The 24,559-nt window shown below is 35.2% G+C and overlaps 1 protein-coding gene across 13 annotated transcripts in view; it reads right to left on the bottom strand.

The window, feature by feature from the left end:
* Positions 1-479: 479 nt before the first annotated feature.
* Positions 480-24,559, bottom strand: part of PIAS2 (protein inhibitor of activated STAT 2) — a 49,062-nt gene continuing 24,982 nt past the window's right edge. For 4 of the 13 annotated variants that reach the window (XM_084888219.1, XM_084888214.1, XM_084888217.1 and 1 more), the window contains 9 exons: positions 24,211-24,345; positions 21,769-21,874; positions 20,351-20,424; positions 19,102-19,262; positions 17,535-17,668; positions 15,735-15,906; positions 13,266-13,405; positions 6,862-6,899; positions 480-4,095 (listed from right to left, as the gene is read on the bottom strand). In XM_084888219.1, coding sequence (XP_084744345.1) covers positions 3,916-4,095; positions 6,862-6,899; positions 13,266-13,405; positions 15,735-15,906; positions 17,535-17,668; positions 19,102-19,262; positions 20,351-20,424; positions 21,769-21,874; positions 24,211-24,345 — 1,140 coding nt within the window. In that variant the 3' untranslated portion in view covers positions 480-3,915. Of the gene's footprint in view, positions 4,133-6,861; positions 6,900-11,214; positions 11,314-13,265; positions 13,406-15,734; positions 15,907-17,534; positions 17,669-19,101; positions 19,263-20,350; positions 20,425-21,768; positions 21,875-24,210; positions 24,346-24,559 lie in introns of those variants that run through there. The other 9 variants (XM_084888216.1, XM_084888209.1, XM_084888215.1 and 6 more) reach the window with 4 other exon arrangements.

Genomic DNA, 24,559 nt, shown 5'->3' with positions numbered 1-24,559 from the left:
AATGTAACTAATACAGACTTTATTGGCAGAAAGAACACAGACAGTTGATCACAAAATCAAGTGTCCAAGATTCATCTGAAGGCAGAATATCTGAAAGGTCTGAATCTCAAGGTCAGAGGTCTCTGTAGAACACTTCACCCAAAATGCAACACCTTACCTTTCTTCAAATTCCTTGAAATGCTACGCTAAGGAAACTTGTTTTATACCAAGAGTTACGGAACTAATTTATACTCACGATTTCTAATCATGGTATTTTCATTCTGGCTTTCCTGCAACACATTAGATAAATGGCACATAGCCTAAATTTACCTCTACTGTTTCATTAGGCCTTCATAATTGTCCTATGACAAATATTTACCATATTTTTCCATGTATAAGACACCCTCATGTATAAGATGTTCCCCAGTTTTTCAACCCAAAATTAAGAAATCAATTTTTTTAAACATTTTGCTAATTTTCCTTTTTAAAAAAAAAAAAAAAAAAAAAGAAATATTTTGTTGATTTTTTACAGAGAGGAAGGGAGAGGGATAATTATAAACATCAATGAGAGAGAAGAAACATCGACCAGCTGCCTCCAGCAAACCCCCTACTGGGGATGTGCGTGCAACCAAGGTACATGCCCGTGACCGGAATCGAACCTGGGACCATCCACTGAGCCAAACCGGTTAGGGCTGGTTTTCCTTAAGGTTTTCTTCTCTTTTGACATCTTAAGTTGTTCTTGTTTTCTCCACTGTCTGATCATACACTGGGAAGAGGTCCAAATTGTCTCCGCAGCTCTATTTCCATGCTCTTTTGCATAACTGATTACATTCAGTTTGAATTTTGCAGAGTAAGACAATCACTTACAGGTATTTATATTTTTATTTTTTGGCATTTTTATGGGCTCAGAACGCTCAGGTCCCTGTTGCATCTGTGCACTCACCACCACCTCCACCTCCAATTATGGCATTAGCTGACATCATAACAATAAGGCTCGTGACTAGAAGAAGCCTGTTTGACAAGGCATGGACAGCTGCCCACCCACACTGCTCTCTCCTTGGCTGACAGCTGTGTATAAGACGCCCCTCGATTTTCAGTCTAATGGTTTTAGAAAGAAGAAGAAGAAAAAAAAAGCATATTATACACAGAAAAAGACAATACACCTTCTGAGCAGAAATGGAAGTGAAATCCTAAAGTGGCTCATCCAAGCGTCAGAAAGTCAGTGAATATAAGCAAACTGCAGGTGTGACGCTGTATCAGCACCCATTACACTGCCAGGAGGTACAAAAGCAAGAAAAGCCCTTAACTTTTCTAAGGGAATAAAGATAAAAATATAGGTTGGCAGGTGTTTGCAAGAGACTAGTAGTAGCAGTTCCTTCCCTTAAGGTACTCCACATAATCACCAGCTGGCTGACATCTAAGCAACAGGTAAGACGATCTCTAGAACTGCATTATACTTGGTTAAACAAAATATCCGGGCTAGCAAAATCAACTGCTAAAAAGTCAGGGTTAAAAAAAATAAAAAATAAATAAAAAGTCAGGGTTGCTCTGGTAGGCGTAGCTCAATAGTGTGTTCGCCCGAGAACACAAGGGTCCCAGATTTTATCCCACCCCAGTTGGGAATGCATGTGGGAGGCAACTGATTGATGTGGCTTTCACACATCGATGTTTCTCTCTCTCCTTTCTTCCCTCCCCACTCCGTTCCATTGTCAATGGACAAAATATTCACCAGTGAGGATTAACAACAAAAAGCCAGGGTCTTGGTAAAAATATTTAGTGACCACACTGAAAAAGGATAATGGCTTAATAAACATGCAGTTGTCATAAAGCCAAAGGCATAAAGAAAAGTGCTCACCTTCAAAAATGTATACACAAAAGCCCTGGATTTTAAAGTTATAAACATAATAGTGATTTTTAAATATGTCTGCATGAGATAAATTAAAAATTTATATGTAACCAACGGAAAGCACCAGAAAGGTACACTAAAACTGTTCACATAAAATATTGAAAAAGAAACAAATCACAACTATAAAAGCAGAGGTATCTATTATAAAAAACAAGTAAATAAACTAACTTCTATTCATATTTTAATTGACCTTATAAAACTCTGTTGGTTAAACTGGGAAGGGGAGTCGCTGAGAATCTAAAGGGTAACAAAATGATAACAAATATACATCATTTCTTTATTGACAAATTATACTACATAAGTCAGGTTACTTTTTCTATCTGATTACAGTTAACAGAAATTGCATCTGTATTTAAAGCAGCAACATAAATATCTACTATGAAGATATTCTGTATCTGGACGAAAGGATTGTAACATAGATTGGAAATCTAATGACAAGATAGAACTAGCAACTATGGCACAACTACTGCAGGAAGTTTATTTTCCACGTTTTTAATAATAAGCAGCCGTCCAAAAAGGGTAATACATTAAGGGGATGATGTGGCCAATAAAGGGATGATACAGAAAACCACATGATCTTAAATCAGCACAAAAGGTGCACAGAGGCCATGAAAACTTGAGAAGGTGTAAAAACCAAGCATGTCAAGTCAGCTCCATGGAGTTGCACCAACTCAAGTCATGCGTCCCTGTTCTCACTGAACTCGCTTTCCACCTGGGCACTCAGCTTGAGAATCAGATGACCCATTTTAAAAAGAGTTTATCTGTAAAACAGAGATAGCTTAGGCAGAGAAAGCTAAGCATTGGGAAAGTATTAGCTCCTTGAGAATTCTAAAATTATTTAGGAAGCCAAATGAAGCAAAAGAAAGTAGAGTGGTTTTTAAAGTGGGGTTCAGGTCTTTCGTGGTCTCAGGAAGGATTTCTCTTAAGAAAAAGGAAATCTGATACCACCCTTCCTCTTGCTGTCTGGTTTTTCTTTAAAAATGATCAGAGACCTAAAACATGTTTTCTTGGTATCACTGAAATCTGAAACGTTTCAACAAGATTTGAATGTTATTTTATAAAGTGAGCAAAAGCAATTCTTAGGAATAAATTAATCTTTGTTATTCCCAAACTCCCCTAAGTCTGTTCTTCTATTGCCTCTAAACTCTCCATGATTCTGGACAGTAAGAACAAAATTCTAACATTTCAGCCACCATACTCCTAAAACATTTCCTTCAATGGCTGCAAAGCACTTTTTTTTTTTTTTTTTTTTTTTTGAGAAGACAAGCCCCAAATTTACAGAAATCTCTAGAATGAGATTATAAAATTACAAAAAATAACACACATTACATCAGGGTAGAATCTATGTAGTGTTCTTCTACATACTCGCCAATAAAGAACAGCCAGATCCTAGAACTTCTCTCTGTATTCAGTAGCAAATAACATTGAATGTAAATGACAATCAGGGAAAAATGCGCGACACGAAGGCCATTATTCTTTGATGGAATCAGGAAAAAAAGTGGAACCCATGCTTTGGCCACTGTCAAGACTTCATCAGTTCAACGAAATAGAACAAATCTGTGTGGCAACAACTCATTTGGCAAACACAACTTCTTTCCATATATTTTTCCTTCACATCAGGTTAAACGAAAGTTGCTGTCCTTTTAAAATCATTGATTACATCCTTTTTAATTAGAAAAAAGTTTACTTGCACATTTACGTAATTTTATTGCTGTTTATTACAACAAGAAATGTTTAACTGTTTTTGTAGAATCCATCCAGTAACATGAAACTGAAATCCGTCTCCCAAGAAGACACAGCTATGGCTGAACGCATCTGATGCTCAGAGTACAGCATGAATAAGAAAAATCTTGTGTGTCATTTGGTTCTTGCCACAGTCATCTGTGTTTGTCTCTCAGAAAGCAAAAGAATCCATTTGACATTTCAATAAATATCAAAGTAACTGTTATTAAAAAAATAGCTTCCAAGGGCCAGAGATCCAAGAAAGAGCAGTTTTGATGAATGATTCCTAGAATCGAGCAAGTCCTCCTTTAGTCCAATGAGATGATGTCTGGAATGTTCCTTCCACTGCTGGTTATGACCCCTGTCTCACTCCTGCTGCTGGATGAGCTAACATGAGTGTTGCTTTCATGGGGGCTGGTGGTGGTGACAGACGTACTGCTTGCTGTTAAGGGTGAGGTGAGACTATCCAAAAACATAGGAGGACAGTACTGCTTGAAACAAACAATGATGCTGATGAGGAAGAGGCTACATTGATTTCAAATAGAGACTAGAAATTGTTAGATAAGTACAGGTGAGAGCCACGTATTTTAATCCCAATGGGATTTAAAAAATTCTCAAAACCAGGTCTTTGAATGAAATATGGCATGAATATAGCTATTTTACATTACTTAGAGAATGTAGTATATATTCTTGATTCTCAAAACTTGTAGAATTTGTTTGCTGACCAAATATATAGGTGCAATTACAAAAATGTCAATATTTAATAGAGAATATGGCCCCACAATCATGACTCATAACCTCAAAAAGATCTCTAGCTACATGTGTTTATACCAGATTTAAATCACACCGCAAAAGGATAGTAAACATTTCTTTTTAATGGTAGTGAGCAAAAATGCTATTTCAAAATTTGATAATCCTTTCAAAATTTATTATCAATCAGACAGTTTAGGAATAATGTTAAAATAAATCAATTAGCCCAGCTAACATGGCTCCATGTTGAGGGTCAATGTATGAACCAGGAGGTCAAGGTTGAATTCTGATTATTGCACAATCCCCACTAGGGGGCCTGCAGGAGGCAGCCAATTAATTATTCTCTCTTCTCATTGATGTTTCTATCTCTCCCTCTCTGAAATCAATAATATATATATACAAAAAACTGATCAACTCAAGAGTGGCATTTGACTCTCTCTGAACATGCACGTACAATACCTGTGTAATTGTAAGGACAGCACTCATTCTAACAGAGACAACATGGTAGCTAACTACCACGGGATGCCCAGTACAGAAAACTATCTCACGTAATCACAAAATTTCGGAATAAATCTTAAAAGAGATCTAATCTAATTTTCATTGTGATAATTCCCTGACAACCTTTTCCAAGAGTTCACATTTTGTTTCCTTGCCAGTTTGGTTGCTGATTCTTAAACAAATTCAAACTTGAGTTTAACACTCTAGTATTAGTCGGGGGGGGGGAGGGGGGGGACCACTAAAAGCTTTATTTTTATATTGCTATAGAATATTTTATGTGAGAAATATTTTATCTTCAGATTGTATGAAAGGGTATCTGATCAATCTTATCACTTCTATAGTCAGCTATCATTGGAGATACTAAGTTACAGAACAAAATTTAAAACTGAGGTTGTTTAATTATGTGATCTGTAAAATGATAAGGGGAAAAGCCCCAGGTCTGAGCTGCTTGTCCATGGGAAGAACACCACCAATTCTGCCTTCAATAAAGTAATTTAATATTTAGGATGGATAACTGTCTTGGATCATGAATAAAATGAATGCCATGCACTAAGAAATTCAAGGGATATTGGTTAGAGGAAAAGGAATAGTTCTTAAAGAGTTCTAAAGGAAGTTAAACTCTCAAGCATTAACTTTCTTTAAAAGCAAATACATTTCCTACTTTCCAACAAAATTGGGGAAGGAATCTGGAAAAAAGGTCAGAACTTACATTTTATTTTGTCTCTCAGGCAGTTTTTGACTGTGTGGTAGTAAAAAAGTACTCTTCTTCCTTTAGAAAATGAATGCTAGATACTACAGTCCTGCTATCAATAGGATCTATACATTGAATATTTATTATACTCGGATTGCAGGCATTTACCTCTAATTCTATCCTTTATGCGTAATCTGCACAAGAATAATGGGGCAATATGGAGGTAAAGTAGAACAAATCTTAAAGATTCTATGAAGGACTGAAGGCACAACCTCTAACTCTTCCATTGCCTTATCAATTAAGTTAGCCTGACACTAAGCAGCTAAATAGCACTGTGAAATCTGAATCCTCTAGGTTCCAAGGTAATTTTTTTTTAAAAGGATAGTTCACATTAAAAAAAAAATCAGTAACATTTTAAGCCCAAAGAATCAATTTCCTAGAAAGATATATGTATACTTTTGCTATAGATAGAATCTATTGATGTCACAAAGTCAATTCAGGGTAAGAAGAAGAAATTCTTCATTCTGTGCATATTACCTTGGGCCAATATTTCCAGTGTTGTTTGTGTGACCAGATCCAGAGTATTCAAACAGGAGGCCAATACAAGACCTGCAGTTAGCTGATTCTGAGCACCTATGAATTTGGTGGTCCATGTACCCTTCCAAATCTCAACACACCTTTCAAAGTCTCTTTGTTTTACTTTGCCCCTGGCTTTCCCATGCCTTTCCCTCCTCTGCTCTGCCTCTGCTACACGCCTGCCAGCGGGGTCCATGCTCACTGCAAGGTCTTCATGTTGATACTCTGGGATTATAGAATTTCTTACCTCTAACAGAGAAAACAAGAATAATTTATAATTTATAGCAACTTAGGCTGGGGCACCCCCAAAGTCTGAATCTGATTGCCTTTAAAAATAAGGAAGACTCAAGATAATAATTCAAACAGTTTAATAGTTTTAGCTGTTTTCTCTGTATAAAACAAGTGTTTTACAATTTCTTTCAATTTTAACTTTTAGTAATCTAGCACTGCTTCCCCTCATTTTAATCACTGAAAGTGCTTGATAAATGCCAACTGATTATTAAACTAAATAAAATATAATTTCAAATTCAGATATTAAGACCAAAAAACATCATAAGTTGAAAAACAGCAACTTTATTCCTCCAAATAAAACTGTGAAGTATTTATATAGTACTTTCTTAGCAGCAATTTAAATAACTGTGAGTTGACTGTCCTGATTTTATGCAACTGGTCATTTTTAGTTAGTATGACATAAGCAACGATCAAATACAAATTAGTTGCTTAAATTCAGGATACATACCTGAGGATCAACTGGAATAAGGGAAAGAAAATCCAAACCTAAAACAAAAATGCTTTGTTAATAGTTGTCTCATATTTTGGAGACAAGAATTATTTCCCAAAATCATTTTATATTTATCACAAGCCAGAAAACATTTGGGGTTAACTGTTTACAATTCTATGATAGGAAAGTTCTACACCATAAGCAGTGCTATTTAATGTGTATAAAACTCCAAAATGAACATATTCCCTGATAAAACATCTGGAAAAATCACTTCCCAGAGACTTAAAGGAAGAAGGACTAGTCAAAGCAAATATTTCTTCGCTTCATCATTTAACAGAATGAGAAGCAACAAAACAGATGAGATGATGATCTGATACGAACTATTAAAAAAACATATTTAAGCTCTTAAGATACTTCACATTTATTTTTTAGAAACACATCATATTGAACTTCATCTAAAATACCACTTCTTAAACAGATGTCTATTTCATGAAGTGCTCTCTGTCCCCCTATTCCCACATCAAAAGCAGTACCTCATCCAGGGATCAATCCAGTTCCATGCTCTGCACAAAGCAAGCCTCAGTAATTTCTGCTAACAAGCTAAATCTTATCAAGGCGTACTAGGTTATAAGCAAATGCAATTTTCTAAACCAAAGATGTGAGATTCTCCAACTAAGCTTTAGGAACAGGAATGTGGAAAAGAGTGCCAAGAACACCATTTCAAAGCATTAGAGTTATGACAATAAATAATTTAAAATTTCAGGCCTGAAAAGTATATCAATAAACATCTAAGTCAATTTTCCTAGAGTCCCTGTTTGACTAAATTTCAAAACACTAAGTATAGGTCACTAAGATCAATTTCTATTCAATTTTATACATTTTTATTTGCTGGCATTCAATGTTACCTTAAATAGCAACCTTTCAGAGTAAAGTCTGATACTAGACTGTTACTCAAAATAGAGAATATTAGTGGAAATTATCTTTAAAATATTTAATAAGCAGAATGAGTAATTTATAACTCAAAAATTTTAAATATATTTAGTCCCTTATAATCTCTAAATAAGCTATGCTTACAATGTTTATCAAGTAATAGAAACTATAGCACCAATCATTTGAAAGAAACCATTCCATTTATAAAGCATGTAAAAAAAATTGTTGGTACTTTCATTTTGTATGTCTGTCACTACCTATATGACACACCACAGTTTGAGCCAACAATGGACAAAGAGAATCACAACAAATGTTTCCAACTTCAGTAGGTGACGTTTCTCCATAAGCAGTTTCTTTTCACATTATCTTGTTCAGTAAGTCCTTTCTCTGCTTCTGTTGAACATCAATTCAAAATAGGTCTAACCCTTATACCTTCCAGTAATTTTATATATTCAACATCTCCATTATTGACTGAGTCACAAAAATACTTTATTGGTGTGTCATTTAATTAATTGGTTTAACTTTATTCATTTTATTTTGCTTCAAATGGTGTAACAATTTTCTTTTTATAACTTTGGCTTTTATAGTTTAATAGAGGCCCAGTGCCTGAAATTCATGCACTCAGGGGGAAGAGGTCCCTCAGCCCAGATTGCAAGACAGTGCAGATCAGACCAAGGAACCCCACTGGTGCACGATTGGGGCCAGGGAGGGGTGCTGGAGGTTGGCCAGCTGGGGAGGGACTACAGGAGGGCTCCAGGGAGTGTCAGTCTCGCTAAGTCCCGATTGGCCTGACCCAAGCAGCAAACTAACCTACCAGTTGGAGTATCTGCCCCGTGGTGGTCAGTGCACATCATCATGACTGGTTAACCGGTTGACTGTCTACCCCCGGTGGTTAGTGCACATCATAGCAATCAGTTGAGCAGCTTTAGCATATCATTAGCATATTACACTTTGATTGGTTGAATGGCCAACTGGATACTTAGCATAGTAGGCTTTTTTATATAGGATTTGATATGTTCAATTACTTTTAATGTGTTTTTAATCACTCAGTCCACTTAAATAACAAACACTTTTAAAAAACTAAGAAAGTACTACTATCTCTGTTGGAATATTTGTTTTGAAGCCAATCACCCAAAAATGTTCATTTTCTAAATGTTTAACTAGTCCCATTTCACAACTTCAATATAAATAAACACACAGACTTGTAATTTTCAGACTTTTTTTTTTATATATAGCTCCAGATTTGAAGGCTGTCCACTGAGGTGCAGAGACTTGCTATTTTCATTATTTTAGCTCTTAGATGTATTGTAATTCTTTACTGTCTCATGTGATTTAAGATTCACTTGTTCTATATCTTTTGACGCCTCATCCACAGATCAATGAATATGGTGACTTATATAATGCACTAGAGACCCATGCACGAAATTCATCCAAGAGCCTTGGCCCCAGTCCCTATCCACTGCCGTGGCCGGGGGCCTCTGCTGCCTCTGCCTCAGGATCCCTTCCCCCGCAACCTCCCATGCTGCGGCTTTGTCCACAAGTAAAGACATCCGAAGGATGTCCAGTCTAATTAGCATGATACATTTTTATTATTATAGATAGTAAAATACCTACACATTTTTCTAAACTCTTGGTTGAAATTATAGACTGTCTCCCCAGCATTATACAGACGCTGTCTATACAAAAATCCAATAATGTTCTAATATTTTTCTCAGTGTAACTTTTTCTCAAACACCATCTCTAAAATTTGATAGAGTATTTCAGATATTATTCCTTCCAATAAACTTCATTATCAAAGTCTTGCATTTTACATTTTAAGTAGACTATTAAAGCTCATATGAAATAGTTGAAGTTTCATAAATAATGATTAATGTTACTTCCTTATTTTATAAATTTAGCAAAATTGCTGTTTTCTTATTTCACCACTAGAGGTAGGTGCACAAAACTCATGCAAGGGGTGGGGGGTGTCCCTCAGCCCAGCCTGTACCCTCTCCAACCTGGGACCCCTCAAGGAATGTCCAACTGCCCTCTCACAATCCAGGACTGCTGGCTCCCAACTGCTCGCCTGCCTGCCTTCCTCATTGCCCCTAACTACTTCTGCCTGCCAGCCTGATCAACCCCTAAGCACTCTGCTACCAGCCTGACTGATGCCTAAATACTCCCTACCAGCCTGTTTGCCCCCAACTTCTCTCCTCTGCCAGCTGGTCACCCCTAACTGCCCTCCCCTGCAGGGTTGATCGCCCCCAACTGCCCTCCCTTGCAGGCCTGGTCCCTCCCAACTGCCCTTCCCTGCTGACCATCTTGTGTCCACATAGGGGCAGGATCTTTGACCACAAGGGGACAGCCATCTTGTGTGTTGGAGTGATTGTCAATCTGCATACTACTCTTTTATTAGATAGGATAGAGGCCTGGTGCATGAGTGGGGGCCAGCTGGTTTGCCCTGAAGGATGTCCCGGATCAGGGTGGGGGTCCCCTTAGGACATAGATGGCCTGGATGAGGGGCCTGTGGTGGTTTACAGGCCAGTCAAACCCCCCAGCGACTCAAGCGGAGGCCCTGGTATCTGAAATTTATCTTCTACAATTGAAACTTTGTAGCCTGGAGCAGAGTCAAGCCTTCTGCTTGCTCCGTGGTGGCAGGCATTTCTGTTGGAATTTATGTATCTTCTATAATTGAAACTTTGTAGCCTGGAGTGAAGGCCCTGAACTAGCCAGGGCTGCAGAAGATTGGCTTCCTCCTTAGCCTGGGGAAACCATAGCCTCCTGCTCTTCCAGCTCAGTGGCTGCCGCCATTTCTGTTGGAATTTATTTACCTTCTATAATTGAAACTTTGTACCCTTGAGTGGAGGCCTGGGACTGCCAGGGTGTGTGGAAAGCCTGGCTTCCTCTATTGCCAGGGAAACACAAGCCTCCCTCCTGCTCTCTATGGCCATAGTCATCTTGGTTGGGATTAATTTGCATACTTGCTGATTGGCTGGTGGGTGTGACTGGTGGGTATAGTGGAGTGATGGTTAATTTGCATATCACTCTTTTATTAGACAGGATAAGTTTCAATTGAAACAACAGGTTATATTGGTATATAATTATGCCCTCCTAAGTATTTCAAGGTTGAAAATGTGCTTAATTATTTTTAACTAAAAAGGAGGTCAAAAATTTTGATGGTACATTCTAAATGTTTGTTCTATTAACATTGTTAAAATTGTTGCTTTTAGATTTTCAATGTGACTATGTGAAACTGACTCTGCGTCTTACGAATAATAACATCTTCCTTATTTGAGCCATGAACTTGAACAAAACATGGTTGCTACATGATTAAATATGTAAAGGTTTAGCAATTCCAAATTTTAATGACACAATTTTTGAGCACCATTCACACCTGACAATATGTCACTAGTAATAATAAGGCAGTCATTTTTTTCTTGAAATAAGCTGTTTTCCATTCCATAAATACAAATTATGTTTTATTTTGAATTCACTGTTGCACAGTATCAGAAGATGTTCCAAGCTGCAGTTCATTATTAATATCATTTCTTCTTTGTTCCCCTGCAGATTCAGAAGATTCATGTTTATGATGTTTAAAAAGAATGTTAAGAAATGTATTAAAACGTTGTCAGCTCTCTATTCTTGGTGTTCTATTTAATATTTTATTATAAATTATTAAATTTGTAAATATCAACTCTGTATAGTATGACTAATTACATAAAATTATGCACAAACATAAAAGCAAATTAACTACTAATTACAAAAGAGCATATTAACAATAAAACCAAAGTAAAAAATAAGCTATTTAGATGTAGTGACTGCTACATGATTCACAGATGATGATAAAATTGTTAATTCCTGTAAGGTCAATAGACCCTATTCTATTCAGTTTATCAACTTGTAGAAAGCATTTTAACATTTTAATAACCAGTATTACTATATTGGTTTATATTGGCCTGAATATTAGTCTTAGTTCCTTAAATGTATTTTATGTAATATACAGTTAACATGTTTTACTGCATTGTTCTCAACTCTGTACATTTTATAAAAGTTTCAATTTATGCCCAAATTTTGAAAAACTAAATTCTCTAAAGTTAAAAATTCATTCAGAATCACATAATGTGAAAAGAGAGCAAGTGATCTGCAAAGTGTGTCTATTCTACTGCTAACTGGTCAGAACTACTTTAGTAAATGGAAAGTTTATCATCTTTTTTTTCCAGATCAATTTTTAATTCAAAGTCTTTAGGAAACAAATCCTTAAAAAATGTTTGTTTATAACGTATACTAAGATGACATGTGGACACTCTTCAACTTCACTTAAAACTAGCCAAGGTTAGAGCAAAACATAGCAGTTAGAAATTAAGACTCTGAGTGTATTTATTTCTTATGGACCATGAAACCTCACCTATACCTTTGCATGGAGCTTTGGATACAAAAAATACTTTGTAACTGGTCATGGCTGGGTTTGAAAACAATTTTTTAAAATACCAATTCCCAAAGTACACATGGACTAAACATACTTAAATGTCAATTTCCAAAATACGTATGGACTAAACATATTTAAAAAAAGGTATTTACAATTTTTTGATGGATAGTATTTTTGTCTATTCTTTTCCATTAAATTTTATTTGAACTGGCCAGATAACAAAAACATCAACTGTTTCAAACAACATAAATTTTGTACAATAGAATACATATTGTTCTTATAATAAAGACCTTTCTAAAAGGGTAAAATTAACTTCAGAAATCTGGTGGGGGAAATTAATTGGAAGGAGTTGTGTTCCACTAAAAGCACCCTTTAGAAAGAAGGGAAGTCATGAATATTAAGAGGTTCTGGTTTTAAACTTGCTCACATTTGATAGACCAAAAATATCTGTAAAAACACTGGCTATTAAGAGAGGAGAAAAGGGCAGAGTTTAAAGGTATGATATGGCCTTGGTTGCACAGGTCTTGGTACTAAGGTAATCCAAGTAACCTTGAATTTTTAAATGTTCAGTTAATATATATATATATAAAATATGTCGTTAAATATTAGGTAGTGCTCTAGGGAGACAGCTGGTAGATCTTATTTTTACGGGGGGGGGGGGGGGGGATGTGGGGAGAGAAGAGGTCACAAGTTAAAGATGTTGGCAACACCCCAAGTTGAACTACAACCAAGAAGAGTATGAGAAAATTCTCTCTCCCTAACCTATAAGCTTGCATAATAAATAAACTAAGGAAAACCTCTGAGTATAAATATTCTCTGAAGGAAAATAAAATCTATAAACATTTCCTACTATCCTACTATTATTAGGAATCTATAGACTGCTATTATTAGGAATCTATAGACTGTTCTGTAGTTAAGATGACAGAAAATGAATATATTAAAAAAGACATTACCTTTATATGAAGTTTTCAAATTTCCTTAGCATTTCTATTTAAATTTTTAAAATTCTATTTGCTCCAAGGTTAAGATTAAAAATAAATGGTAAGACATAATAAGAAACAAACAAACAAAAAATAACTTCACATACCTGGCAAATCTGATGACATACTTGATATTGGCGTGTGGTGGAATGGTACTGAGTAGTCTGTTAATGAAGGCGGAATAGCAGCAGGATCAACCGAAGTCACACTGGGCACCCTTACAGAAGATGGCTGATACATGAGAACCCTGTTTTAAATAGCAAGGAAATTACAAACAATCTGGCTGTTAGTTCACAGTACAGAAGGGCTGTACTACTGTGCATTCTCAGTTGTAAATTCACTAAGTTTCAGCAAACTATATGGTAGCTACTCACTACACAAAATGGAGAACCAACCACTGACACCACAGAAATACAAAGGATTGTTAAGAAAATATTATGAACAACTATAGGCCAGCAAGCTGGCAATATGGATGATTATAGACAAGTTCCTAGAAAAATACAATCTCCCAAAACTGAATCAGGAAATCAGAAAACCTGAATAGGCCAATAACAATTGATGAAATACAAGCAGTAATCAAGAAACTCCCGGCAAACAAAAGCTCAGGTCCAGGGGGCTTCACAGGGGAGTTTTACCAAATATTCAAAGAAAAACTAATACCTATACTTGTCAAATCATTTCAGAAAATTCAAGAGGAACACTTTCAAACTCTTTTTCAGGAATGCAAGGCTGGTAAAATATTTGCAAATCAACAAACATGATACAACACATAAATAAACTGAAAGACAAAAATCACATAATCATATCAACAGATACAGAAAAAGCATTCAACAAAATCCAACATCCATTTTTTATAGAAACTCTGAGCAAAGCGGCAATAGAGAGAACATATCTCAACATGATAAAGGCCATATATGACAAACCTACAGCCAACATCACACTCAATCAGCAAAAACTAAAAGCATTTCCCCCAAGAACAGGAACAAGAGAGGGATGTCTGCTTTCATCACTCTTATTCAACATAGTACTGGAAGTCCTAGCCACAGTGATTAGACAAGAAGAAAAAATAAAAGGCATCCAAATTGGAAAGGAGGAAATAAAACTCTCATTATTTGCAGATGATATGATAAAGTACATAGAAAACCCTAAAGAGTCCACCAAGAAACTAATAGATTTAATAAATGAATTTGGCAATGTAGCAGGTTACAAAATCAACACCCAAAAATTGGTGGCTGTTTTATACATCAATAATTAATTCTCAGAAAGAGAAGCTAAACAAACAATCCCATTTACCATTGCAACAACAACAAAAAAAGATACCGAGAGAAACAAAGATGGCAGCATAGGTAAACACCTAAACTGCTGCCTCGCACAACAATTTCAAAACTACAACTAAAAGACAAAACTGACATCATCCAGAGCCACAGGAAGGCTGGCTGAGTGGAAATTCTACAACTAGAAGTAAAGAGAAAAGCACACTGAGACTCAGAGGTATTCTAAAGATAGGAAATAAAAAATAGAGGTTAATAATGTATTTCTCTGGATTAAGGATCATTAGGAATTGGTTGCAAAAGTATATTAATATTTTTATGACTGTAAAGTGGGAGGGAGCACATGATGAATTTCAGCCTTTAGGATAACAATTCAAGTTAACGCATTTTTAAATATGTAAGTCTGAACTAAATGTGATAAATGATCCAGTATACAGTCTAGAATACTAATATTCACTGTCTTGCAAAATTCCAGCAATTTACCTTTGTACTATGATATTATGAATAAGACTAAAAAATTTTAAAAATATGTATGTACACATTGATAATGTATACATACATATGCCTATGTATTTGCCAATTCTATGAGGAGGCAGTGACATGTCAAAAGCCCCCCCTCCCCTTTTATTTTTTTAAGAATTCTTTATTGTTGAAAATATTACATATGTCTTCCTTTTCCCTCCATTGACTCCCTCTAGTCCATCCCCACCCCAGGCCCATGTACCATTATAGACAGAATGCTTTTTACTTTTGGGGCTCTGTAAAACTGTAAGTTTTACTAAAACAATGCCTCTTAAAAAATAGCTGCTCACAACATTTCAAGATACAATGGAAAATAAGTTTTCCTGGTTTTTCATTTGTATTCCTTCTGATTTGCCAAACACTGAAGCTAAACTGTTTCATTATCTTATTGAAATCTTAAAAAAATTCTCATGAGGTAGGCATTTTCTAACCCCATTGTACAGAACAGAAACAGGAAGCTCAAGCAAGTTAAATTTTTCATCATACATCGTGAATGAGTAAGCAATGGTATCAAATGTGGAATCCACACTTGTTAGATTCCATATTCCATAAGCTTCCTTCTGTTGGTTTGTGATGCCAATTTGTACTTATATGAAATACTTACACGTGAGATTTCAACTCTTACTTCCCAAAGATGGCAATATTCTCTTTATTTAGATATTGAAAATACTTCAACCAAAGGCAAATTAAAATAGCATTCTATGATTATGAAACTATCAGAGACATTTACAAACCTATCCCAGTAACAGTTAGTTCCAAGTGTAAAACTATAAATTAACAAACCCTTTGGTTGGGCTGCTTTGTGTTTCTGACATGAAGATGCACTTCCTTTTGGCAGGAGGATCTTCCTCTTCATCAGAAGAGCTTTCTATTGTTAGGTCTATAACGTCCACTTTCTTCTTGCTTGCCTCATTGGCTACAGTCACTGAACAAGGCTTACTGAGGACACTTGAACCTGCATGTAGGGAACAGGAAAAAACAAAAAAACACACTTAAGGTTGTGACACAAACTCTAGCCACAGAGTCTTAACTGTGCAGCATGCCAGTAAAGCTAAATACTCTGTCCCATGGAAAGAGACCACATGGAAAGAGACCAACTCCCAAACTCCAGACATCTCTCTGTAAAATTACTAACCTGGAGAGACAGAGTGAGCTCTATGCCCTGAAAGAGAGCCAAAAGCTTCATTCAAACATGCTCATAGTTTCCTCCCTGGTACTCCCAATGGATATGCACATATCCTGCTGCTCACGGTGTCTCAGCAAGCAAGCAGTCATTTTATAGACAGACATCTGGAGTTAGGTGGCTGATTTCCGGCCATGAACAAGAATACGTGGTGTCACTGTTTTCACAAACTTGCTGCAGTGTTCAGTCAGAATCAGAATTTTCTATTCTAGCAAAGCAAAAGTGCTCATGTCAAAGAATGTATAGGCTCTTCACCAGAACTTGACAAAAATTTTCACCATGAAAAAACTTCTTGTTATTCAGACATTTAAAATTTTTCTTATAAACTGCCTGTCTACTTATCACCTAGGTTCTCCTTTCTGCTCATTATTATAGTCTTATACACTCACCATTTCATAGAAAAAGTATACTGTGCCCTGCAATCTGTTTAGAGGTAAATGAATGCTAGTTGATAATGAAAAAGCAGCAGCAAATAATCAACTAAATCACTATTTTTCTCAAAGATGTGGGGAACTTTTCCTTCATCATTCACAGATACCTCAACCAGTACTCTAAAAACAATTCTGAAAAATTGTCCATAGCCCTAACCAGTTTGGCTCAGTGGATAGAGCATCGGCCTACAGACTGAAGGGTCCCAGGTTCGATTCCGGTCAAGGGCATGTACATTGGTTGTGGGCACATCCCCAGTGGGGAGTGTGCAGGAGGCAGCTGATAGATGTTTCTCTCTCACTGATGTTTCTAACTCTCTATCACTCTCCCTTCCTCTCTGTAAAAATATCAATAAAATATATTTTTTTTAAAAAGAAAAGAAAAACTGTCCATAGAAATGTCATTTATAACTTTTCATTTTGTAACAAACACCATATATTAAAATAATTTTAGATGATTTTTTCATTTACTTTACATATGAGAAATAACTATAAAAAGGCTGGTTAGAAGAATGGTATACTTATAAACTTGGGCACATTTCTTAAAAAGAATAAAAATCAGTTAGGGAAAATTACTTATGTAATAGATGATCAAAAGAAAAAGTTATCAAAAGATAAACTTATTTTCCATTATAGTCTAGCTGGTTGCTCAGTGGTTAGAGCATTGGCCCTCGGACTGAAGGTCGCAGGTTCGATTCCAGTTAAGGGCACATACCTCAATTTCAAGCTCGATCCCAGTCCTGACCAAGGTACATGTGGAAGGCAACTAATTGATGTGGTCTCTCCCCCTCCCTTCACCCCTTTCATTCTCTCTAAAAATCAATGGGGGAAAAATATCCTCGGGTGAGGATTAACACACACACAAAATTAGCAAACTGAGCTTCAAATGAAATTCTAGTGGCCAATGTTAATGATAAAGATAATGCTGCAGGAGTCACACTGCTTTGCTCTCTGCTGCCATTCTACACATACTTTCTATTTTTGTGCACGGTTGGCTGGATACTTTCATAGCTTCTTTCTTCGGTCTCATTGGACACCAAGAGCCATCTTCTTGGAATTTGATCTCATCCACATCAGAACAGTCACTCAGAATTTCCATAAAAAGGCTATAAATCAATTAAGTAGAAAAATGTAATCAATGACCTTGTTTAAAAGTGAAATTATAACAAAGAAGTACTTATTACATTGGAGACAAAAGTAATACTGACTTTAGCTTGTTTTGGTAGTTCAATACTTTAGACTTTAGGACAACTATTATACCTCCTTCCGTCTATGTTTTAGATCTTTAAAGGGCAAAAAAGAGTTAAATGACTTACTGAGTCATCTAAAAAATAGTGGCTAAACAGAAATTGATTGCAGTAAAGAACAACCTTCAATACAATATATATTTAAAATACACATAACCAAACAGAAATGTTATTATACAAAATCTAACTTATAAGCTTATAATATCGATATCAAGCAAAAAGAATCATAGAGGTGAGGGGAAGAAGAAATCCTAATAAAAGAGTAATATGCAAACTGACCATATCGCTGCCCCCATATGTTCAAAGATAGCCACCCCCATATGGACACAAGATGGCCACCATAAGACAGCCAGCAGGGGAGAGCAAATGTGTACAACCAGGCCAACAGGGTAATTGGGAGGGAAATTAGAGGTGACCGGGCTGGCAGAAGAGGGCAGTTGAGGGGGACCAGGCCTGCCAGGGAGGGCAGTTGCAAGGGACCAGATCTACAGGGGAGGGTAGTTGGGGGGGGGACCAGGCTAAAGGGGAGAGCAGTTAGGGGCAACCGGGCCAGCAGGGGAGGGCATTTATGGGTGACCAGGCCAGCAGGGGAGGGCAGTTCGGGAGACCAGGCAGGCAGGGAAGAGCAGTTAGGGGTGACCAGGCCAGCAGACGCAGGCAGTTAGGGGCAATCGGGCTGAATTTGAAATCATCATCAGAAAAATATATGAAAATCCTCATATATATGAAAATTAACAAACAACCCATGAGACAAAGAAAATATAAAAACAAATTAACAAGTATTTTAAACTTTATGAAAATAAAAATGTAACAAAATTTGTGAAATGTTGCTAAAGCAGTACTTAGAGGAAAATTTATAGCACTAATCTTTCTATATTAGGAGAATGCAAATAAATAAGCTAGGCTTCTCTCTAAATGAAACTATAAAAAAAGAACAATTAAAGTGAAAGTAAACAAATGGATAAAAACAAATGAAATAGAGAAAAATCAGTGAAACAAAAATGCTGGTACTTTAAGGTCAATAAAATCAACGAACTTCCAGTCAGACTTACGCTCACTTAGAAAGTGGGCTTTCCCTTTTAAGACAGGCTATGAAATATGATATTGGGAAGCAAAAATAAAAGGAAACTACTCTACCTCTTGCCTCCAACAGAAATCATAAAAGAGCCGTTAACCACGGTTTTAAAAAAAGATTGAGTAGAATAAAGCAGAAAACACACAAACGTCTTGACTTTATGCTAGAAGAGAATTTCTATGAGGCTCTACTGAATGGAGACGAAGCTAATATTTACCCATCTAAAATTAGACTTTCATAGGCAGCTTTTTTGTCACACACAGGACAAATCCAAGTAGGCTTCTTCTCATTCATTTGCAGATAAAGGGCAGCATCAAAACACTGTAGATGTGTACAAGTCACTGCTCGGCATGGGATTGTCAGCCTCATTTTCCCTAACTACAGGCAGGAAAGAAAACATGAGAAACCACGTCAGAAAGGAGAATAAAACCTCAATGGGAACAGTCAGTCACAAAAGTCTGAAAGAAGTCATACAAGAAGTTCAAAATGAAAAAGAAATTCAAAAAAGAATTTACTTCCATCAAGACTGCTGCACATTTTATTAGTATTCATTGATAGCCTTATAATTTAAAAAAAAAATGTTTTCACTTTTTGAAAATAAGTAACAAATTCACAGGTAGGACAACATCCATATACAATGAAAACATGTCTCTTTGTCACTGGTTCTCCTATTTAGAGAGAACCACTGTTAAACAACTCTTGAATGTCCTTTCATAGATGGTCTATGTGTTTTAAAAAACATTAAAAAAAATAATTTAAAATAAATAAAAAACATTTTCACCTGAATAGTGGCATGCGAAACACAAAATTTTGAACCTTCGATCACATAATATAAATTAGTAGCTTTTTCACATATATCAGAACAAAAAAGTTATCACAATATGAAGCTATCATATGGAAGATTAAAACTTTTGCCTGAAAACACATGCCCATTAGGATCCCTGTCACCACCTCTCCTATTGGCACTACAGACTTCTCTCTGGGTTTTCCAATTTCATGTAATTCTATCCCTTTTCAATAAAATTGTTAGTTTAAGTTAAGAATAATTTTTAAAAAATAAAGCTTCATGCCAAAGCCGGTTTGGCTCAGTAGATAGAGCATAGGCCTGTGGACTAGAAGATCCCAGGTTCGATTCTGGTCAGGGGCATGTACCTTGGTTGAGGGCACATCCCCAGTAGGGGGTGTGCAAGAGGCAGCTCTCATCGATGTTTTTAACTCTCTAACCCTCTCTGTAAAAAATCAATAAAATATATTAAATAAATAAATAAATAAATAAATAAAGCTTCAAAATAAAAGAATGTTTGCACTCTTTGAAATTACTTCATCATGAAGATTCCCGAATGGGAAAATGACAGAAGTTTAGAATTCTACCATAATATATCATTCATTCCCACACTTAGTTTCAAAGGAAAATTAGTGATTTATAAAAAGTAAAACACCCCAGAATATTTTGTTGCTTTACTTACAGGGCACATCAAGGATACCCGAAGGCTAGTTGTAGCAATTTCACTATCAGGATCTGCAGTAAGTTTTTCTTTAACTTCAAAAAGAAGAAAAAGAATTTTAAATTTTAATATTAATTGTGGCATATGAACAGAATTATAGAAATATATATAATATTATTTAAGGTTTCCCCAAACACTGAATAAGTCAAGAAACTACAAAAACAAAACAAACAGTTAAGTATTAATGTATTAAAAACAGAATTATACTTTCAGCATTAGGTTAAAGAATCGCAAACTTGCAAACTCTGTATCAGATGTTTAACTAAATTTTTAAAAGTAAAATTGTAAGTAAGAAGAATTTCAGAACAGAAAGCTGTTTAAGATTTAATAACAAAACAATTAGGAAGGAATTTAGAATGAGTTTTAATGCTGTTCTAACACACATTCATGACTTTTCATTAGGGAGTAGTGGTTGTTTCCAATAATTACTAAATTTACAAACAGAAAAGTCATTTATTTTTATATTTCCTTTGACAACTGAAAACTACAAGTGATGTGGTAATGTGTCTGAGATTTCATTTACCAGGTAAAGTATACAAGTTACTGCACATAGAAGCTAATAAAAATATGCACTCCCTTCACAAGCCTAATTCTCAATGCAACTATAGGGAGGAACAAAAGAGAGCGGAAATGGAACAAGACAAGAAAAATTAGGAAAGAACTTCCTTGGCTTCTAAGTCTAGGCAAGATCAATACTGTGCTGAGGAAATAAGAAATGGTTCAAGATATAAGAAACAAAATACAATTTCAAAATTTCAAAAGCCCTACTTGGCTCCCATTTCAATCTATAGATTCTTTTCTCCTTTCAGGTTCATTCAGCGGCGAGGGAAAATATTTTCTTTCCCCCAAAAATGTCTTATTTCAATTATATTTAGTTACTGAATTGAATTTATTTACAGTTTCGGTTAGGTTTTTTTTTTTTTCTCTCTCTATCTATTATTATATCAAAGCAAAGTACAAAATAAAACATCTCAGAAGGCAAATATTGTTGCTGGTGGATATCAACCATCTTCAGCAAAAAGAGCTTTTGATTATTTACTATTTTTAAAAATGTACATTCTATTAAACTTGCATTCCTATTCTCAAGTTAATGTATACAACCAAACTACCATGAACTTAATGTTTATTTAAGTAAGTTTTCATGAGAAGGCTCAAAATCACACTAGTAGGGATTTAAAACTGATCTTCTTGGGAATAGTTTCCAAGAGAAGGATTTTTTTCAATTTATAGGGCAGTGTTTTGGGAGTATTTTTAATTCAATATTCATTTTAGATTTCTAATACTTGTTCCTAAATTATTCCTATATTGATGTATATGTGAGGCTTTTTTTTTTTTCCATTAAAGCATCTCATATGCTCAACCTTACAAACATTACTTACTTAGTGCTCTGGAATGATCAGGGTTTCTAATACCTTTCATTTTTAATCTCTGTAATAACATGGCTGATGTGAGCTGCCGTACAAGATATACAGACATGGAGTAATTCTACAAAGAAAGATAATCTGTATTAAAGACAAGAGATAATAGTCTCTTTATTTACATACTTGTCTAAGAATCTCTGGTTTCTAAAAATGACATTCAAAGTAACTTCCACAGGAAGGTCAACAAAATCAGCTAAGGAAACAAAATCAGCTCTTTCAGGGAAGATAAAAGCCCAATCATATTAAAGATATTTCTCAATCACTTATCACTTTAAAACATCCATGGGGAAGATTACATACCTCAGTATGTTTCTAATCTAGCAAAACTGGTACCTTAGGGACCATCATGGTATGAATAAAAATGTATTTTCCCCTGCTGACTTCTAACTAGAATTTTTGTTTCTATGTATGGGCTCTCATAATATTGTCATTGTAAAATGGGTTCCACTGCAGAAAGTTCAAACACCAGAGGTCTGAATTAACATTTCAAATCCAAAATTCCACTTACTTCATGGCCTTGAGCAGAAGAGACCACTTGCTGCATGGCCTTGAGCAATCATTTAAATGAACCCAAATCAGCTTTCTTCTGAGAAAAACTCAAACAAATTAACTCTTATTCTGAAATGAGCATTTCACTAGGAAAGGGGCAGCTACTGGAGTATTTAAGACACATGAAAACATAATAAAATAGACAAGGCCAGAATAACATCAATCCATACCTCTTAAACCTGGCACAAAGGAACCTTCATTAACTATTGATAGAGCCATAAAGGAATGAAATATAATTTTACCAAAATGCTAAAAATCTCTTACCTTTGCACTACATATATGAACTCAATCAATTCTATAGTAAGAAAATACTTTGAGTATTTGCCAAACCAATAATTTAAAATATTATTTTTAATGTCCTGAAACAGTCCTTTTAAATATCTGAATATCCAAGATAGTGTGCAAATTTTAAGTCAATTAATATAATTACAAAAAATATATATTATTCTTGTTGTGTGGCAAAAAGAAAAAAATTAACAGGTCTTCAATGCCTACAACCATTTGTTCAAAAATCTGAAAGTTGGTAATCATTTAAAAAAAATATTATTCTGTTCAAATTCCACTCACTAGGCTTTAAAGTATTAATACTTGCTCATTTGATAATGTCCTTTACATTTGTATATAACACTCATTCTCAAGATTTTACCTATTCTTTATAGTAAGTAGGCCTCAGGGAATTAGGAAACAATGGCCAACTTAGAACTAAGCCAAGATTTTCTGAATCATTATCTAATTAATGCTTTATCATTGCACATTCAGTTCATGCAAATGAAAAATACTATAAATTAGTACCCTATGACACTACTGATAATAGTAAAAATTCAGAAATGAGAGCTCAACAGAACAATTATTAGAGAGAAATATCTTTATAGTTTAAAATTAATACAAAAATGCCCTTCTTTATGTCCATGTTTGCAATTACCTTGGTAATAAAACCAAAAAGTTCTTCCTACAAACAGGTCACTCAATTTCTTTATCCATAAAATACAAAATAGTATACTTTTGGGCTTGCTTTAGCTCAGCGGTTCCTTCGGCTACAAAATAGTATACTTTTTTTTTCCTATCAGAAAACAATATTCAACTGGTGATCCCCAGTGGGGGCATTTAGGAGGCAGCTGATCCAGGATGTTTCTCTATCATTGATGTTTCTATCTCTCTATCCCTCTCTCTTCCTCTCTCTTAAAAAAAAAAAAAAAATCAATAAAAACATTTTTTAAAGTCTATGTTCAGAAATTAACTGAAATTTGCCTATTATTTCAATTATATGAACAAATAGTTCTAAAATGAAATGCCTTGCTGTATTAACCAGTAACTCATAACGGATATAATGCATTTTAAGACTAAGAATCAACAGAAAGCCAGATAATCAACCTAAAGGTATAGAGGAAATAATACAATTCTAAGTAAATGTGTTCATGAGATGCCCACATATTATCTGAAGTATCAGCTGTTTCTATTAAGGCTGACACAGATTATTTCTCATTACAACATGAATACACTTAACTGTTTTCCCTAAAGTTAGATAAAGCTTCTTTGTTACTCTTCATAAAGAGAAGAGTTTCCAGTTTCTTAACATGTTATTTAAACATTATTGTGATTAAACCATTACCTTAAGAAATATTGTAATTATACTTATTTCCTTTTGAGGAAAATAAAGAGATGAGATTCAGGAAACATTAAAATTTTTAACTTTAAGAATCTCTATACCTCCATCCCTGAATTGGAAATTACTGCTTTTTAGAAATTAACATCAGAAAACGGAACAAATTGGAGCTAGTAGCCTAAGAAAAACAACAAAATATATCTACTAGTGGGATTACTTTCACGTTGCTCAGAGGAGAGAATTTTTACCTTCCCAATTTCTGATGCCCAAGAAATGGAAATCTGGTTTGGCACAGCTGAAGACAGCCTAACTAAAGATGTAATATTCAACGGGCGTCCAGGGCGCTTCTGTTCAATCCCATTTTTAGGTGGTGGTGCATAGCCCTATAAACATAAGAAAGAAATAAAATTACCTGTAGGCATTAAAAATTTTCTCCAAGATAGATACAGAATCTTGTATAATTTCTGTTACACTAATTCTTTTTATTTTATACCAGAAATCACAGTCCTCACCCTAAAGTCATCAACCCAAAAGAGAAAAATGACATTTTTTAAAGTTATAAAATATTTCACAAGTTCAGAAAAATATGCTCCTCCA

The sequence above is a fragment of the Pipistrellus hanaki genome (genome assembly GCF_964339955.1).
Source record: "Pipistrellus hanaki genome assembly, chromosome: 6".
Classification (NCBI taxonomy): Eukaryota; Metazoa; Chordata; class Mammalia; order Chiroptera; family Vespertilionidae; genus Pipistrellus; species Pipistrellus hanaki.
This window is presented reverse-complemented; position numbering and strand designations above follow the sequence as displayed.